The sequence below is a fragment of the Peromyscus maniculatus genome, chromosome 11 (genome assembly GCF_049852395.1).
Source record: "Peromyscus maniculatus bairdii isolate BWxNUB_F1_BW_parent chromosome 11, HU_Pman_BW_mat_3.1, whole genome shotgun sequence".
In the NCBI taxonomy this organism is placed as follows: Eukaryota; Metazoa; Chordata; class Mammalia; order Rodentia; family Cricetidae; genus Peromyscus; species Peromyscus maniculatus.
In genome coordinates, this window is record NC_134862.1 from 74,961,493 (window position 1) to 74,982,176 (window position 20,684).

General features: G+C 42.1%; 1 protein-coding gene across 5 annotated transcripts in view; it reads right to left on the reverse strand.

Moving 5' to 3' along the window:
* Positions 1-613: 613 nt before the first annotated feature.
* Pou2f1 (POU class 2 homeobox 1) overlaps positions 614-20,684 on the reverse strand; it is a 153,327-nt gene continuing 133,256 nt past the window's right edge. For 4 of the 5 annotated variants that reach the window (XM_076547913.1, XM_076547915.1, XM_076547916.1 and 1 more), the window contains 3 exons: positions 16,702-17,047; positions 13,659-13,747; positions 614-11,788 (listed from right to left, as the gene is read on the reverse strand). In XM_076547913.1, the coding sequence (XP_076404028.1) occupies positions 11,478-11,788; positions 13,659-13,747; positions 16,702-17,047 (746 nt within the window). In that variant the 3' untranslated portion in view covers positions 614-11,477. The remainder of the gene's footprint in view (positions 11,789-13,658; positions 13,748-16,701; positions 17,048-20,684) is intronic. The other variant, XR_013043377.1, reaches the window with a different exon arrangement.

Here is a 20,684-nt window from a genome sequence, read left to right on the forward strand (position 1 = left end):
GTCAGCATTCACCTGTCAGGGCCACTTCCCAAAGCTCTACAAAAGCTCAAGTCTTCTCTCTGTGGGAAATTCTAGGTTTCCACTTTCCTTATGAAGCCGGTGAGCTCTATGAGGTGCCAGATGTTCAACTGTCTAGAAAGCAGAGGCTTAGTTATGCACACAGCAGGGCCAGAGGCCAGTTCGGGATGCCCTACCTTCAGAGGACCCTCTCCCACCACCCCCGGTTCAGGGCCTGCTAAGAAATGCTAGAAGGACCTGGCCTGTCAGTCCAAGGGCAGAGCGCACAGATGGAGTTCCATCGCCGTCAGCAGTCACACACACAGTGAGACGGGCTTTGAGGAGCTCCCCTGCAGGATCAATCAAGGGCCAGTGGGTTTGATCACAGAGAGCACTCAGGTCTGAAGGAAACTACGCTCCTCAACTCAGGGTTCCGCTGAGATTCTGGCTACAGCTCACTAAGGAAGCCAGAGGGTAAGTATGAGGTGCTTAGATTCTGAGGTTCCCAGGAAGACCTGGGGGGAGAAATGAGTTGGAAGGTCCACGCGAGTATCTGTGCAACAACGGCCTGTGTGTAAAACAGCCAGAACACCAAGACACAGAGATGCCGACAATGTGAAAACACTTGGAAAATGGTTTAATGTTTTACAACAGAAATGGAACTGTACAGTTACAGTAAGTTTAATATATATAAAAATTACAGCAGACAAATGCATCTACACAAACCCACCATTTCATTCTGATTCACTGGCACCCACACACCCTCTCCCAAGCCCATGCCCCTCTGGCAGCCCCAGGAGGGGGGATCACATCAAGGGCACTTTTAAAGAGACAGCACTGCTCACAGTCCCCACCATTCCCGGGCCTCGGGAGGGACCAGCTAACCCCAACAAGTACAATTGCTGTGTTTCAGGTTTCCCAGGGCCAGCGCTCCGAATTATCGGTTGATTTTTAGAAAATATTCCCGTTGGAGGAGAAATGGTTACAGACGCCCTGGGGCAGTGAGGCTACACAATAGCCACCCAGACTGCAGAGCCATCTTAAGGAGAAATGCAAGAGGACACCCAATAAACTACCCAGGAATTGCCACTGCCTCAGTACAGCTGTTGGACAATCCTGGAAAGAATCATGTACATCATATTGTAAGTTTCCACAAGCAGAACTCAAAGTCACATTCTAAAGAACACAAAATAACATTTTGGGAGGTCAGGGTGCCAATTCCCCTTGTGTTCCTCCCTGACAACAGTGGAAAAACACCCCTGAATCAATATTAATTAAAAAGGGGGGGGGGAGTGGGGAAGTTAAGGTATTTAAAGACAGAAATAAACATCTTTAGAAAAACACAATCACTGTCTCTTTAAAACCAGACCCCAGCTGGGCAGTCATCAGTGACTCCACGCTCAAGTGGACACCGTGGAGATTATTACTGACTAGTATGTACACTCAGAACCTTTCATTTTTATTACGAACACCTAGGCAGTGAAAACTGTTATGTTAATACATACAGACACACCCAAAACATACAAAAATACTATTATTTCAAACTACCAAGAATAGGACAGCCAAGTTTTTCATGCTATGACTTTAAGAGCATTACACTGAAACAGACAAGAAGTTAAACGACATTTTTCTTTTAATATCCTGGAAATATACCAAAATATACATCTAAGCTTTGGAATTACTGAGGTTAGACTAATAATGCAAGTGCTGGGTAATCGTACTTAATACACAAGTCTAAGGTTCTGCAGGAAAGAAATTGTCTTTGGTATCTGCATCAGGCTAATATTATTAACATTTGGATTTTGCTTTGGGATAGAGCTTGTATGACCCTAGAACCAAATACCCCCCTCCCCCGATCAACTGAGATTAAAAAGATCCATGTAAAAATCTCCTTCATTTTCGACCCCCCCACCCCCCCGCCCCCGCAGGTTAAAAAGTCGCAGGCGTTTGTCTACCTAGCACAAAGGTTGTGAGTACAATGCATAGTTGCAGAGTGGAGAGCTGCACAGGAAACCAAACTACAAACAGAAAGGGAAAGTTTGCGAACCGCTCTCTGTGTCTCCTCACAGACGGGACAGCCACTTCCAAGCAGTTCCAGGACAGAAAAGAGAAAGAAGGCTCAGAAGGGCCCCTGAGGAGGTGGAGACCCAGCCCCAGAGGTGAAAGCACCCAGCAGAGCAGCCAGTCCTGTGCCAGTGTCTTCAGCGCCCCCATTCTGTGGAGTCCGTGGCCATCCTGCAGCAGCTCCCGGCTCTAAGGCCCTCTGCTAAGTTCTGGTGATGACCCTGGTTGCTGTCAGAGGGGCTGTCGTGGTGATGGGCTTTGGGCTTTGGTTTTGGAAAATCTCATGTTGCCAGTATTTTTCATGTACGTTCTGCTCACAAGCTGCAAGAGCCAAAACTACTGAGCAGGCACCCGAACAAAACTCTCAACTTGGAAAACAGCTTGCTTGCCCGTTTGAGCTGGTCAGAGGTGCTCTCCTGCCCTTGGGCATGTCTCTAAGTGCCAGGACGCCACAGACTGGATTGAGGCCGAAGACTTCCCTTTTCTTTGGTTTTTTTGTTTGTTTTGAGTCTATACAATCATTAAGAAATCTTTGGTTTTGGCTGGAAATGGAAAAACAAAACAAAACAAAGAAACCACCCTCCCCTGGCTTATAGCAGCAGTGTGATGACCTGACCTGGTTAAGCTTTTTATTTCCCCCAACTTTGGGGGTGGGGATTACAAGTTGAGAACTACATTCAAAGAAAAGGTTGAAAGGGCCAGGGATGCAGCTTCCAAAAAACCCATTGGATATAAGATTGTCAAATAATAATAATTAGCATTATAATATTATTAATAATAAACTTAAATATGTTTTTTTTTTGGTCACGTCACACAGGAAACGAGAGAAATGTCTATGCGGCAGTCAGCTTAAATGAACCTTTGGTGTCCTTTCTACCAAGTAAGTCCTGGCATTGAGCAGAACCGCAAGGCTCCAGAGGGGAAGGTCAGCCTGGACCCCACTTGGCAAAGGCAAGGACAGAGCTGTTATGTGTCTAGCAGTTGGAACCATGGGGCAGATGGGGGGGATAGCTGGCAGTCCTTGAAGGCAAGGTGGTGGGGACACAGGAGACCCGGGGAGATCCCCGACAAGAAAACAGACAGGAGATTGCAATTTGCCCTCAGTTTTGTAGTAGCTTCAAAGCAGAGACATTCAGAGGCTTAGGGTGGGTGGGGGGGCGTCCCACCCTAGGCGACAGGTCTTATGATGCTATAGGCCAGAGTTCAATGTTGCTGAGAAGAGGGAGGGCAGACTTGGCAACTCTGTAGGGTTGAGAGGAAGTTAAAGCAAGTTACTTAGTCACGAGTTAGAAATGAGGTATACGACAGTTCCTGGACAACTGGTGGGCAGAAAACCCCACACTTACTCACCTAGCCTTCACTACTACCACAGAGGAGAGGAATGGCTGAGGCCCACTCTAGGAAGAGGGTACCTCCCTCGGTGAGTCCTCCTGTGGACTGAGTAATGCACACATTCCCATGGAAGCAGAGGTAAGGAGTGGAAAGAGTCTTTCTCTCCCCATATGGTCTTAAGAGGAGACGCCATTTACCATTTATATTGTATAAAGTCAATGCTGTAATATGGCCATAGTCTTGGCAAACATGCCAACCCCATTCCTACACGTTTGCCATTTTAAACCTAACCAGGCCAGCACTAACTAGTTCACTTCATTCTTACAAAATATGTGCCTTCTGCAGACTCACGTAGCAATGGAACCCCAGCCAACCTACCAGTGCTCCTAAGAGACACAGCCACACCCACGTGGGAAAATGCATTGTGTTTCCTCCTTTAATTCTCAGACCCCGAGCCACTGGCAGGGATGGATGGGCACCGACTGCCCATTTTTATCTAACAAGATTACGTAAGGAGCTCCCATGCACAGACCCTTCCTTGTTGAAACAGCACTGTAGGTAGCTGTGTGCCTGTACACCTTGGGGTACGGCGATGGAGACCACCACCACTGCCAATGTCGGAAAGAAGCTGTGATCTGCTTTCTGAGGTTGTGGTTACGTTGAACAGTGACGGAGTAAAGACAACATGGGAAAACTTCACAGCAGACCTCAGCTTCTCCCTTTTCCCCCAGTGAATCAGTTTGGGGTTCTTAACTTTCTGACAGTGCCCTGGGCTTGAACAAGAAGGTGGCAAGGGTGGTGGAGTCCTGTGCAGTGTGGGCAGACTCAGGGATGCACAAGAATCATAAACTGTTTCCTTCCCTGAACCCGGGAGCTTCACTTTCAGTCTTTCGAAATGATGTTCATGATGCATACATTGTTTTCCCACAGCATTTGTTTCAAGTGCTCTTACTTTTAATATCCCTATCACCATATAAACCTACCTAATGCTTTGAAAAGTCACACAACATTAACACTACTTTTACATAATGTCAGAATAATAACAAGTAAAGCTTTCATCAAGTTTAGCAACCCGATCGCGCTTGTTGGACTATTAGTAACACGTGTCTTTTCCCTCTCTCCCTGTCTACATTTATCAATAGTATGCCTAAATAATGAACTTCTTAACTTCCCAGAGGCCATATCCTAAAAACACTAGAGAGCAAACAGCTCTACTGGAGAGTGAGGAAACATCATTTGGCTTTCATGTAGTCTGGTCTTCCTAACTGAATATTGACTGTGATCTAACAGGTTGGATGGGCTACTTTGATTTGTAAGAATTAGATAAAGGGAAATAAAAAATCTACTACTAATTTTGCACCCCTCTAGTTTCTTTCTCGGCAAGAATATCACTGTAATGCTGAGCAATTCTACCCACATTCAGAGCAGCAGCAGGGAGGGATAAAATCAATCCTTTCCAAAGACAGAATGACCAATAAGACGTCTTTCAAAGAGTGAGGAAGGAGTGAAGAAAATGGGAAGACAGAGACAAGGTAAAGTTTTTCCCAACATTAGCATTTTGCTCTATCCTCTGACTGTTTGGAAAGTGTTACAATAAGCAATGGTATAGCGGTGTCTTTGGTATCAAAATCAAATCTCACTCAAGTTCTGTGAGATGGAACATTTATTAAAAAAATAATTGAGATATAGTTTGTATCAGAACTCAGGGAGACAAGAACGTCTGTCTCGGAATGAGGGCAGGAAGGTTTTTCATTCTCCCTAAACCAGCATCGTCTCTTACTTCTGCCTCATCAACCGATCCTTAAATGCCACACCTTATTACAGGGGCCAAGTGTGAGGCTAGCTTTCAACTTCTTGATTTCAGTTTTCTTTCGTTTGTCTTTTGGTCTAGACAGAATTATCCTTGGTATAAGAAAAGGAAATAAGGTTTTAAAAATAACGGGCGACTACTAGCCCAGCATTCACTAACGTGACAGAGGACGACTCATCTCACCTTATTTTTTCCTAGATCAAGATTTGTCACTTACCGCTCCATTCCTCTCCCACTTCCTTGGGTACATGTCTCTATCTGTCTCCTTTCATCTGCACACTGGACATGCACACATCCTTCCTTCGCCTAGGCTTTAGCTATGTACGGAGGTAATGGATCATCAGGAGAGGTCGGCAGGTCTGGACGGGGGTGGGGGGGGTGGGCATGGCAGCCACAGACACGGAAGGGTTGCACATCTGCCCTTGGGCACCCTGAACCTACTGGATACTCCACACGTCACCTTCTTGCTTCTGCATACTATGCTGCATGTCAGATGACAGAGAGGCCTCAAACCCCACCCAATCATAGGGAAGATCAAATTTCCTTTGGCAAGACAGATATAAAGAAAAACAAATACATACGAGCAATCTTTTCCTTCTAACATAATCAATTTCTCCTTTCTCCTACTCCAACCCTCCCTAGCCCTATAAACAGGATCCCAAATACATACAGCATCAATCATATTTATCAACCATAATAAACATTAGTTCAACTAAATACTACAGCTAGAATTATTTCCACTATTTATAAAGTTTTTTTTTTTTCCTTTTACTTATTTGGTTTTTAAAGTCTAAAACCAGTTCTGCAACAATGCTAAGCTACGCTGAGGTATTTTATGAAGGTGCCAGAAGCTGTTGCCCACGAGCATTATTCTCACAGATTAAGGTACCACCATTCAAAAAGAGAAAGAAGGGAAGGAAAAGAGGAGAGAGATCCAGATCACAGAGCTGACACATGATTCACTCAAGCTCACTGCTTTAGTCAAGGCCAAGAGCAGGAAAGTCAAAATAAGGAACTACTTCGTGACTAGAATGCCGCTTAGAGAAGATCCTAGTCACAAATCTTAGAGAAGATGGCAGATACTGGATGCAGCCTGGACAACTTCCAAGGAACAGGTTCCCTGACTTCTAGTAGAACCTTCTACCTATTCTCCATGGATGAAGACGAGGAGGCGGCAAAGAGGATCCCATTGGCCTTTAATAACGAAAGCAACTTAGTTATGCCTTTTCTATTTAGGCCTGTGTGTACATTGTGGGTGCATCATGTAAACTTACAGTGGCTCTTAGTTTCAGAAAAATAGCAGAGAATTATTTTTTCCTCCTCAAAATTGAAATAATATTAAGTCTTATTTTTACAAGTATCTGAAAATGATTTCAAAGTAGCCAGGGATCTATTTATATGAACAATATAACATGGTAAATGCTGTTCATACCCACAAATCAAAGTGAACTCATAATGGTTATGAATAAATTATTACATCAATTTCTGCCCACTTGGATAATTATGGGTTTCAGGTCTTTTAGTATTTTCTGCCCATTAGTACTGTAATCTTTAATGTTTTCAGTTCTAATAAGTACACTTCATGTTCATCAACTTCAGAAACTAATTTAAGGTTCCTGCTGAGTTGCTAAGGCCCTTCCTTCCTTCTTACCAAGTGCTCAGGTTGTAGACTGGTCTGTGAGTTCCTCAGGGCCAGGGCCAGCTCAGGCTGCCAGCAGGAAACTGTCTTCTGCACTCTAGGGTGGCATTTCTCCCAGCTTGGGAGGTACACAAATGGGTGTCTAATGGCTTCCTATTTCAGTGACCTTATTTCTCTCTTGGTCAAGGAAGTTTGGTGAGGATGGCATGGCTTGAGAACTTCAGACTGTGAACTACAGTATTCTTTCTAACATAATATCCCTATATTTACAAATGTACCTGGCGCTTCCAGCAAGTTAAATGTTATCATTTAAGTTGAACTGAAATACTGTCAAGCAAAAACCTGTGCTTCTTGGATAATAAGAGATTATTTCCCCTATCTTCCCAAATAATTGCGGGATAGATATTAGACACAATATTAAAGAGGTATAATTGTGCTTTTTCCCCCTAAAACAAATGAATGATGATATAGAACAAATTGGCAAGATGATCACACCCAAAATCTTTTAATTGATATTGTCCCTTTAAAAAAATTCTAATAAAGTTTATGAAGTATAAATAGGTTGGTCCTACACAAGATAAAAGCTGTATTCCTTTGGTTCCATTCTGGAGTAATAAGTTACATAAACAGGATGGTATTGACCTTCCTGACAACAGATAAAAGGAAATTAATGGGTAGGAATAATGTTTCCTCATTCTAAGGAGCTGCCTATAGGACTTCAGAGACATTCAAGCTAACAGAGCACTCTACTGATTCCTAGAACAGTAATCTTGCTCCTATGAGAAGCCTTATAGATCTTTCTGTTGTCATTCAGATTTACATAGGGAATAAATAAAGTTTATGCCAAACCGCATTGCTTAAACAGGACTAAACAATTACATTCACTACTCTCCAGGGAGGACCCGTTATTACAGGCAAATACAGTATCCCTAAAAATGCATTTAAAAATTAGTCTTTGGCTTACTATGTGTTAACTAAATTCAGGGCTGAAATAAAGTGTGCATAAATGTCAAGGGGAAAAAAAGAAGAATGAAATAACAAGTTGTAACAACCTATCTGGTGTTTCTTCTGGAAATGCAGAAACTCAACCCAATGCCCTTTATTCAAATGATCCCTTTAGTTTCTAGACACCCTCGTACAAGGCAGCTAAATGTTTTAAGTCTGAGTACTTTAGCTTAAAAGATAGTTTTTTGCTAATTCAAAAAGCATTTGAGATCATTAAAAAAAAAAAGGTGGTATCAACTGAAAAATAGCCAAGGTGTTTGTGAAGCAGTGTGCCCGACAGAGCACTGACGAGTGGTGATGGACTTTCAACTCAACACCCACCAGCGGGTGTTAGTAGTGTGTCATGTATACACGGAGAAAGTGCCTTTCACTTGACAACTTCATTAGGAATATATGAAAAAGGAGAGGAAAAAATAAAGTTATCTTTGTCTCAATACGCATTTCTTCTCAATACGCATCTATGCTGGCTTTGAGGTCTATCCTCAAATGAACTACATAAAAAGGCAGCACTCCTTTCTCGAACCAGCTAGAAACTACAGACAAAGGAGGGACTGACAACCACTGGGCTGCCATTTAAAGCTTAGTATCGTCTTTAAAATCCAAGTCTGTGGGGAATCTTAGTTAGGAAAAAGATTCTTTTCACCATATAGGACTAAGCAAAACAGTCTTTCTCTGTCCTTTTCAACTCCCTGGGCCAGGTCCCTTGAGACTCTATATTTCCTTTGGTAGCAATTTTGGGAATTAATGCTATAACTTCTAATCTGGTATGGTGGCTAATCAATATTTCTCTCCCTGAATTCTTCCTCCTAACGTCATCACTCCCAAGGGAGAGGACTCTCTGCTAGGAGCAGAAATAGTACTGACAGCCCTATAATCACATGCACAGACTAAGGTTAGAGTTAAGTCCAGGTAAAAGATTAAATTAACAAGAAAGAGCCGACGGGGAGGAGAGAAGTTATTCACTGACACAGACATTCTATTTACACGCTGACCTAGACAAACTAGCTAAAAATCAAGGTAACGTCTGCCCAGAGGATATTACAACTTACCAACATAAAAGATTAAAAACAAGCAGCAACTTTCACATAAAATTAATCAAAGAAAATGAATAAGAAATTGTCAGTAGCATCTATCTCCTCAATGTGTTTGAACTGCACATCATAACTAGTCCATTAGTACAGCAGCTTGCTAAAAATTGACTTTGGTTCAAGCTTAGTTTAAAGAACAAAACAAAACAAAACACCCACCCCATACAGAACAGGTGCCGAGCACGTGTTAGTTCCCCTGCTTGCAGTTCACTGATTTCTAGAGGGAGTTTAAGAAAAGGTAAGGGTAGGAGAAATTCGGGTGTAAAAATTAAATATCCAAGACAGAAACCAAGGGAACTAAAGACAAATTTAAAGGGGGACCTATATGCTTCTGACTTTAATGTTAACATGGCCTTCTTCTACCTGACTCACAGGGAAAGATACCCAGCTGTGTCTGTGTCCCTGTCTTTCTGAGCAACAGTGGGGACAAATGCACAGAAGCCAAGCTTCCTAGGGACACAAGCAGAGCAATCAGAAGGAAAGCCACCCCAGCTCAGTGCAGACCACCAGAGACCGAAGCAAGCGCCTCTGACACCAATGGGGACCTTAACTCCAGGAAGGGCAACTTAGATGAACTTCACTGCAGCGACCCAGCCAGTGGTGAAAATTCTGGTACAGATAGTATAATAACAGGGCATTGTCAAAAGGGGAATTCAATCTCTAAATTACCCTCATCCATCTTCATCCATTTTCACAAGCTCTTCCTTTTCAATGGGCTCATTTATGTAGTCTAGAAACACCCTGAAAACAATTACAGGAGCAAATCACTTTTTTACATCCAGTAAGAGACGTGTGCTGTCTGATACCAAACCTACCTAGCAGCAGCGTCCTAACAAACCAGGAGACACTAGCAGGCCGCCAAGTCCCTGCTCAGCCTTTCTCTGAGGGTCTATAGATTTCTTGTTCAGTCAGGAAAGTACCTGTCAGTCAGAAAACTGAGGAAAATCTGAGGCTTAGAGGAGCTTATGAGCCACTCAGTGGACAGGAAGTCTTGTGACTCTAGAGCAGTGGTTCTCAACCTTCCTAAGGCTGTGACCCTTTAATACAGTTCCTCATGTTGTGGTGACCCCCAACCATAAAGTTATTTCCACTGAAACTTCTAAACTGTAATTTGCTGCTGTTATGAATTGTAATGTAACTATCTGATTTGCAGATGGTCTTAGGTGACCCCTGTGAAAGGGCTGTTCGACCCCCTAAGGGGTGGAGACTTTCAGGTGAGAACTGCTGCTCTAGAGGTAAAGGTGGCAAATTCAGACTCTATATTGACCTTTTTGGGATATGTAATTAGTAGAAAACAGTCGAACAGAAGTTCTTTAGAAAATAAAGAAGAGAATTCTTTCCCAATTTCAGTAAGTCAATTTGGTCTTGACTAAGAAAGTCAAAGGAAGTTTGGATGGAAAACCTCCATAAATGAAAACAAACCAACAAGCAAACAAGCAAACAAACAAACATCAACAGTAGGAGCATTTTTTGAAGAGACAGAAATGAGGAGAACCACCAAGTCAGGTGTCTGCAGTAGTCTTTGCTCTTCGGAACCAACCCCTGCCCTGCAACAGGCACAGCCGTTCCCATTCAAAGTAGCAGAAAGCAGCACTGTTGGGCCTCAGGGCTGGGCCTCAGGGCTGCTCAATGGTTAGGGAGTGAGCGCTCCAGTGCAGCAGGAATTCCTTCCTACACAAGTGCTCCAAAGGCACCGCCTGATGGGGGAGGGCGTGTGTGGAGGGGAGTGTTTGCACACACTGCCTTCAGCTTCTGCACCAAGCCTCTTGCATAAGTGGCAAAAGAAAACCATTTTCTAGCACCTCTGTAAGAGTCATCAAGGATAAGGAAACCAGCAAGGACATTCCTGGAAGTGAAGAACGCAAGTCTCCCTTTACCCCCAACCCTCCCTCCCCACAGTGTGGGAGCTCACTGAAATAGGATCCAGGAGCAAGAGATAAACATGTCCAATATATATATATATATATATAAACAATAACAGAGATACAGTAATACAGGCCTGCCTAAATTGTACCAGTTAAGAAAAGGAACCCCCAACACAATTGATACGATTATAAACACCTTGTTATGACTTAATGGCCTGTACAACAGACCTATAAAAATGATTTTTTTTTAAGAAAAAAAAAAAAGAAAAAAAAAGAAAGAACAAATAAGAAACCCCTTCCTCTATTGGAACTGGTAACCCACCTTAGCTTGTCATCATGACTGCTGGAAATGATAAGTAGTCCTTTCATTTATTTTTGTCTGTCTGTTTTTGATTTTTTGTTTCTGTTTTTTTTTTCTTTTAAATTTTTGGTTAGAAAGTTCTCCAATCCATGAAGCAATCCTGAAAAGACATTGTTTTATTATAAAATTAGGCAAACGATGTCCTGTCTCCATTTTTTTTTTTTTCCTGGTATGTGTATTTTTTCTTCTCTCCACGTCTCCCTCATCCTCACAACACGGTGGGAGGAAGCCGATCACACTTGTCAGTTTCTCCACAGCTGGCAGCCCATCACGCTGTGGTGCTGAAGGCCAGGGGCAGCCCAGCTCTGCGCCCAGCTCACTGTGCCTTGGAGGCAGTGGTGGTGGTGGAAGCAGCCCCACTGGCAGAGGCTACTGTGAAGAGAGAGTTCTGGATGGACTCAGCAGAGGTGGAGGAGGCATGAAGGCTGGCTGCGGGTGCAGAGTTCCCTGTGGAGGCTGCGGCGGCAGAAACCAAGCTTACTGGGTTGCTGGTGAGCAGAGAGAGGTTCTGAGGATTCAGGAACAGAGGGGCAGTCACGATGTTTGGGGCTCCTCCCGCATTGGCAAATACCAGGTTCCCAGTTGCATCCAGTGACGTTATTGGAAGAGAACCACTAGAAGCAAGAGCTATAGACAAAGACCCCAGAACAGAAAGAACATTAAACTTCATCCTGGAGAAGCCACTAACACATCAGCAAAGCTCTACTCAGCAGCAGAGAGTAGACCCCTTCACTGGTTATATAGTCACTTCTAATGCTACACTTCAGACATCAAGTTTATTTATAATTTTGAAGCATCTAAAGAACTGAAAAGTCAGTTTAATGAGTATAAGCAGGACAAATTTACAAAGAAGAGGTATGAGAACTGTGTAATGAATCAATCATGTTTCTATCTTTTAAGTCTCAAGTTTATATATTTCCTTTACTTACAGTATTTGTTAAAACCCAATAATTTTGCTTTTTCCCCCCCAATGGAATTGATTTAAAACTACCTCCATTCAAAAGACTACTAAAGTGATTGTTAAAAATATATTTCGCTTTTATCAACTCAACTACCATTATGTGACATTATTTGACAAAACTTCGTATAAGATGAAAGCCATTTTTCCAAAGACTTCAGTCATGAAAATTTATATATCACTAAATAAAGAAAAAGGCATGATTTAAACATTTTGTTTTTGTACTTCCAGAGGTGGAACATTTGACTCTTAGGAACTGTGCAAAGAATACTGTTTATTATACAAGGAGATACAACATACAACACTGTGTGAGTGATCTAAGGCTAGGATTTAGTAATTAATGGAGCACAATTTTTCTATGATGCTTCCCCACAGGACAAATCACTAAAATTTTATTTCTAGTTGAAGGGAATACCTAATTTTAAACATGAACATACAAACAATACATAAGACTGAGCCCTGGTGCAGACTAAAGCATTCTTGGACTCAAGGCTCAGGGTCACAGACTGATTCTATATCTTTCTGGTGAATGTTCTATAGTCACTCATGCCTTGGGAAAGGCATTTTGCCTTTGTGATAACCCTGTAGGCCAGATAGTCCCCCGTGCAGGAAAAAGGGACTTATACTAAATATTTTAAAGGATGCCTCTGCACAATGAAAGCACCACACATCCATTTAACCATCAGTCCAGACACAAGAAACCAACAAAACAGCAGGACAATCTAGGCCACAATTTGATTTTTTGTCTGTAGTTTAACATTGCCTACAGTAGATGTTTAGACATACCACTCACTGAAACGTGCCAGAACTTGCCAGTTTGTTTTGGACCCCAAGAATTCTTGTTTAAGTACAAAGTATTTTAAGAAAAAAAAAAAAAAAGACAAAAAACCAAAAACCTCTTTCATTCAAAATAGGAATTTTCTCCAAATCATATAATAATAGGCATCTTTAGGCAAAAAGATCCTGAACAAGGCAGGGCAGATCCTTCATCATATGAGCAAATATCACCTTAAGTAACATGAGAAAGGGCTGGCATGAACCCAAATGGACTGGAAAAGATATTATAACCCAAGAACATATGTTCTACGCTGATAGGAATATATAGGGGACAAAATCTAACAAGAGTGAAAAATATCCTGGAGATCTGTGGGATGTACTCTACCCTTTCACACAGCTATCTTCAGGTGGGGATAGAACTGGGGAGTTTGACTTGAACTTTGCCTTGAGCTAGGTTAACATCAAGAGGAAAAGAAATCTACCTCCAACTCTGTTCACATAAGAAAGTAAAGTCCAGATTTCTTGGAATATACCAAACTAAGCACTGTTTGTTGTTCTAACAAATGAACCTGTACATTCTTCTTCTACAAAACTTTTTTACAGGGACATTTTCTTCATCTTCAGGAATAACTTAAGTCAGCATTCAACTCTCTCTCCTTCTCACCTTAATCTCTAGCAAGGCAGGTAGCTTCCACCACACACACACACACACACACACACACACACACACACACACACACACACGGAAAGAATGCTACTGACCTTGAATGGTAGCCAGTGTACTGTTGCTCATTAGGGCTGGGCTGAGAGCACCGCCCAGAGTCCCCGGATTGAGACTGAGTAAGGCACCTCTGCAAGTGAAAAGAGGAGTCACTCTAGGTCATGCAGACACCCCTGTCAGTCTGACAGCATACCCAGATCGATAATAACATCATAGAGATAATAAAGAAAACTTCAGCTTAGGAAAAATATCGGTATCTTTGTTACTTTCCGTATACTTTCATATGGTTCAGTGAGTGCTTCCAAGTTACTACTTCTTTGATGTTTACTTGTACAAACAAGGTTATGATCTGCATAAAATATAAAACTTCCAGTCACTCTGACTTTTCTTTGAATTACTTCATTCATTTAACTGGAAAGGGTAATCTTTCTATTTGACAACAAAAACATTCATTGCTGCTCTATTCATAATAGCTAGGAAATAAATGGCATTAACATAGACTGATGATAATGACACTGGTACAAACAGACAACGGAATGTTATTGAGCTGTAAAGAAAACTGAAATCCACAGGTAAATGGACAGAACTGGAGAACATCAAGTGAACAGTGTGGGCCCAGCATGACCGAGGCCGTGTGTTCTTTCATATGTGACTCCTAGCTTTGAATCTGTTGCTTATGTTTACCTTGGAGTAACTGTAGGTCAGAAAGCCTGAAAGGGTCCATGAGAGGGAGAAGACAAGAGGTCTTAATGGGGTAGGAGATATGTGTGTGGTATGAAAAGAGGAAAGAATTATGGAGATTGAAGGTTTGAGCATAGATGGAGTGAGGGATGGAGGCAGAGAAGGAAAGTAGGTCAACAAAAACTAAGGATGTATGAAAAGCCTTATGGAAATCCTCTGTGTATAAGCTAATTAAAACACACAATAAAAAAATAACAGAAAGCCAGGCAGTAGTGGTGCACGCCTTTAATCCCAGCACTCAGAAGGCAGAGGTAGGTGGATCTCTGTGAGTTTGAGGCCAGCCTGGTCTACACAGCAAATTCCAGGACAGCCAGGGCTACACAGAGAAACCCTGTCTTGAAAAACCAACACACCCCCTCCCAAAAAACCCCCAACAATAACAACAACAACAACAAAACAGAAGGAGTTTGAACAGAGGTTACCCTACATGGGTGAACAATGTTGTCCCCAGAGGATAATTAAACAAAAATCTAGGTGCCATTCATGGGATCCTTCCCGACAAGTTATCAGTCTGGGAGGCTCCAGAGGCCAACCCTCTAAAAAAAATAAACAAACACTATAGGATATTGCCATTGCTCTTAGTTGTCCATCATAACTAGATTATAAGACCCTATTACTGAACACACATGTACTTAGGTTGCAGGATATAGAAACAACAATCTGGAACTGACCAGGAAACTTCCTCCCTGCTGGCTAGCTTTCACAGTGCCAAGAGGTGCTACACAGACAGGCAGCTGGGGGAGAAAAGATATCACTAGTCTTACTCAATGCTAGATCCTGTATGTTACAATACTAACCAATCAGGAAAGATGTATCCATTGGTACAACAGTGGTATGACTGTTGTAGGGTCGACAACTCATTTCTGATTTGATTTGAGGCTTATTTATAGAAGGAAATTTACACCTGGTACATAAATCTAGTCAAAAGTCCATGGATGGGGAGGTCATGGGCTAAGGGATGAGGGTGGGAGCAGAAACGAACTATTGTTGTTTTGTTAAATGGTTACAGTGAACTGCCTTCTAAGTAGTTATGTTAATACTTGCAGATCTATGGATGCTTTCAACCCAGGTCAGAGAAGTTTCTTTTTGCAATGGATAAGACTAATGTAGATCCACAAAACTGGTCAAATTGTTAAGAGTAAGTGACTGTGGAGTATGCAGCCCTAAATAGGACATCTACATTAAGCCCATCTTCCTAGTACCAAGATTCATAGAACACTGAGGAAGCTGTTTCTTACAGGAAGGATGTACGAGCTGGAGGCTGGGGAGACTACTGCAGAAGTCTCTTCTAGACATGACACAGCAGTTGCACTCAATGACTGCTTAACCAGCTGTGGCCACCTGAACAAGATCAAGCCAAACTACAGTGTGGATAGGGAAGGGCTCCAGAGGCTCCATCCCTAGCTGAGGAGCCACTGGTAGTTGCTGGGTGCTGAAAGAGGGAGGAGAATTTGTCTTTGGGGGGTCACACTGGTAGGTTACTCATGCTCTAGTGGACGTCTCTACACTCACATGCACAGAGGCAGCACTAATTTGACTGGTTACTTGAAGAAGAAAAAAAAAAGACATGAAACATGAAGTGTGTGGGAGAGTTCAGGGCAGTTTGGGAAGTGATATGATCAAAATACATTGTATACATGTATGAAATTATCAGAGAATAAAAACTATATGAAAAATACATAAAACCAGAATGACTTCACTCCAAGTTTTACCCATTTTTTTGAGAATTAGAGTAGGTAAGCTCTACTTTACTGAAGAAATGAAGACTAAGGAGGATTCTGAGCTTTCTCCTGGCTCTCATCACTGAGTTACTCACTGACTCAGTCCTGTGTCATCCTGTGGAAATGGTAGTGTGGCTACTTAGAAATCTATAATCAAAGGAGCCTATCTCAGATTTGCTTTTCATTTAAGATAGTAATGAAAAATCTTCCCTATGAGTTGTAGTGATGGGTTCCTAGTTGTGTGTGGGGTTTTGAAAGAAAATGCCCTCCCTGCCCCAGCAGGAGTGGTACTATTAGGAGGTGTGGTTTATATAAGCAGGCATAGCCTTGTAGGAGGAAGTGTACCACTGTGGGGGTGGGCTTTGAGGTCTCCTTTGCTCAAGCTATGCTCAGTGAGGTAGACAGTTCATTTCCTGTTTCCTGTATATCAAGAAGTAGAACTCTCCATCACCATGTCTGCCTACATGCCATTATGTTACCCTCCAAGATGACAATGGACTAAATCTCTAAAACTGTAAGCTAGCTGCAATGAAATGTTTTTCTTTACAAAAGTTTCTGTGGTCATGATGTCTCTTCACAGACATTCTGTTTTGGTTGCAAATGAGATGGGAAAGCTTCTTACCCAGCAGCAAACTGTGAGGGTGCCATCAGGCCGGGGTTGAGTCCTGCAGCAGCAGCCATGGCAGCAAGACTGGCATTTGCTGGCAACTGTGCAGCTCCTTGGAGAGCAGCAGCTGCTGCTGTTTGCAAGCCAGATGCTGTCACCATCACCTGGCTGGCCCCGAGAGGGGAGGGAAGAGGCGTGGAGGTGGTCTGTGTTGTGCTGGTCTCACTGGCACTAGAGGCCTCAGAGGTGGAGGCTGAGGCAGAAGGGGAGGGACTCAAGGAGGGAGAGGTGACTGCTGACGAAGCAGGGGGTGCTGTGGAAATCACGGTGGCTGTGTTGTTGGATGTGGTGTCTGTAGTGCCTGAAAAGAGATTCAGATTAGGAAATGACCTAATTTCCTGTAAATGGGTTTAGAAAACTAGTCATTTCAGTATCTAGAATGAAGGGGATCATTAACCTGTCCATTAATCTTTAACTGCTCTTTTTTTAGTAACCTAGTTTAGCACTTCTACAGAAAATAATGATTAATAATAATAATAATAATAAACAATTTAAAAGCCAAAGCTATGAGTCCTACTTTAATAGACAAGAGCAATAAGACAACTCTGAAAGAAACAATTTCCCCCCCCCAGCATCCATTTTCTACTGGAAAAAAAAAAAAAAAAAAAAAGCAAATGGGGGCTGAAGATATGGCTTGGTGGATAAGAGCACTGGCTGCTCTTGCAGAGGACCCAGGTTTGATCCTAACACCAACATGGAAGCACACAACCATCTGTTCCAGGGGATCTGAGGCCTTCTTCTTGCCTCCATGGACACCAGACACAATACACCAGTGTTGGCATTATTAAGCCCACCCCTTCATTATTTCTTCAGTAAATCTACTGGCCCACACCCTGCCCTGTACACCTGCTGCTGTGGCGAACCTGTCCAGTAGACTCAAAAGGACTTCCCCAATGCATCCTCTTCTAAGATCTAGCCCCTTGGTTTTATAGGAAGATAAATGTACTTTCCTATTTCTCTTCTACAGACAAAAAGTTTCAAATACTCTCAATCTTTTCTTTTTTTTTAAAAATTTTATAATTTAATTTAATTTTACATATCAGCCATGGATTCCCTTGTTCTCCCCCCTCCCGGCCCCCCCTCAATCTTTTCTTGATCTATTTTTCATTTTATGAAACCCGATTTTACCTGAAATTGCCCATTTTCACAAAACCTCAAATCTTGAGGTAAAAAGGCTTACACTGATTATTAAATTTTCTTCTTCACTGTATAATCAAATAAATCAGCATCTTGTTATGTCTTGTAGGCTTACTAAGGCAATCCCAGCCAAATCAATGCATTTAATCTAGGCTTGGAAGTGATGAGTTCAAAAACTATCCAGCATTTTTTTTTTCCTGGTTGTAATATACTATTCACATCTTAGGTAAGCATCTCCAATTTGAGAATCATATAACCACTATGACATAAAACACCAACATGATCTTTAGATGAATCCTCCCCGCCATGGAGTCATGTTCCAATTCATATACCTCCTTTATGATTCAAATTCTTGGCAGTTTAATTTACCCAAGCACTCTATGTGGAGAAGCAGGCTTAACAAGATGCTCTCACACACCTTACAGGGCACTCAGTAGACGATAGAGCCAAGCACATGGAGGATACCTAGTACTTCCTCTTGCTTTCCACCCTTTCCTCCCTTTGGGGAAAACCCCCCCAGCTTATTGAAGTATGACTTATATGCTACAAAACTTGCCCAATATAAGTGTAAAGTTCAATAACTTTTTATCAATTTCCAGAGTCCTTTAACTATCACACAATCCAGACTGCAACACTTGCACCAGCAAAAACCGAGCTCCCTCATGCCTGCCTGTAATCACCTCCCAAGCCACCCTGTCTCCATAGCTTTGCATTATGTTTTGACATTTCACATACACGGATTTGAACAATATGTAATTTTATGCATCTTATCCTATTACTTCCAAGGTTTCACAACACTTAGATTTCCAAGGATGAATTCTATTCAGTGGTGCAGATATGCTGTGTGGGCTCTGCTTGTCTCCAGTTTGGGCTTGTTATAAATATGCACACACATGCAAAAGTTATAGTGTGAGTATGTTTTCATTTCTCTTAAGGAAACTGCTTCATTGGATGATACATTTATGTTTTTAACTTACAAAGAAGATGTTAAAGAATTCTCCAGTGATTATACCACTTTACATTCTCACAAATCAGGCAATATGAACTGCAGCTTTTCTGATCCTCAATCATCTTCTGATTGCAGACATTCTATAAAGTATGTTTTTTTTTTAAAAAAGATTTATTTATTAATTATGTATATACAGTATTCTGCCTGTGTGTGTCTCTGCAGGCCAGAAGAGGGCACCAGATCTTATTACAAGTGGTTGTGAGCCACCATGTGGTTGCTGGGAATTGAACTCAGGATCTCTGGAAGAGCAGTCGGTGTTCTTCACCACTGAGCCATCTCTGCAGCCCTAAAGTATGTTGTTAATTTCCCTAATAAGCAATACTGTTGAGCACTTGTGTACCTTCTTTGGTAAAGTATCTACTTAAACGTCCTGGGCCATATTCTTACTACTGAGCTTTGACAGTTTCTAGTATGTTCCATATATAATTTCTTTTTAAAAGATACATGCTTGGCCGGGCGTTGGTGGCGCACGCCTTTAATCCCAGCACTCGGGAGGCAGAGCCAGGCGGATCTCTGTGAGTTCGAGGCCAGCCTGGGCTACCAAGTGAGCCCCAGGAAAGGCGCAAAGCTACACAGAGAAACCCTGTCTCGAAAAACCAAAAAAAAAAAAAAAAAAAAAAGATACATGCTCTATTACAAACATTTCTTCCAGTCTTTGTTTTCATTTTCCTGAAGATGTCTTATACAGCACAAAAGACTTACTTTCATGATCTTCAATTTATTACCTTTTAATTTTTTAATTGTGTGTTTGTGTGAATACGAGGCCACTGGATTCCCTGGAGCTGGACTTACAGGTGGTTGTAACTACTCACCACAGGCACTGGGAACTGAACTCAGGTTCTCTGCAAGAGCAGTCAGTGTTCTTGACGGCTCAGTCATCTCTCCAGCACCGATGTGTGTTTTTAAATAGCCTATACTATTGGGTGTTGTATCTACGAGCCCTTGCAGTACGAAGTTAGGGAGACTGTCTCCCACTTCTTGGAAAGACACCAGACCCATCCGAGTTGCCATGCACAAGAACCTACAGTGGCGTTTGTGCGCTCTGACACCAACCGTTCCAGAATAATTGTTAGGGATTCTTTTCCTATTAAATTGTCTTAGCTGTGTGTCAAAAATTAACAGAGGATAAATTAAAGCTCCCCCTCCCCCAGCTTTGTTTCATGTAATCTACTTTATGAAGAGTTTAATCTTGCCTTTATTACCTGTATCTTTATAATCAGCTTTTGAAACCTGACTATGTATATCCGCTAAGTTCATTCTCCTCAAGTTCTTTTCATATATATTTAAAAATAGATCCCTTTTATATTATTTTAGAATGAGTTATCAGTTTATGTGTTGGAATTATGACTGTTGAATTAGAAATAAATAATTAAGCTAGAGACAGACAAAGACATTTTAAGAATGCTGGAGTATAAAATGTCTCTTAGAATTTAATTTCAGGCTAGAGAGATAACAGTAAAGTACTTGCCAAACATGAACACCCAAATTTCATTTCCTGAAAGTGCATGCATGTGTGCCCACTTGCCCCCACCTCCATCTCAGGTTGCCAGGTATGGTAGTGTGAGCTTCTAATTCAGTGCTGGGGAGGTGGCAGCAAAGCCCTGGCACTTGCTGGTCAGCTGGCTTAGCCAAATTGGTGAGCACCTGGTCCCAATAAGAGACTTGTCTCAAAACACAACACAGAGAGCTGTCTGTCCTGAGGAGAACATCTGAGGCTGACTTCTGGTCTCCACATGCATGTGCATCAGAATATACATATAAACACACATGCACAAGAGTCTGGTTTCAGCTA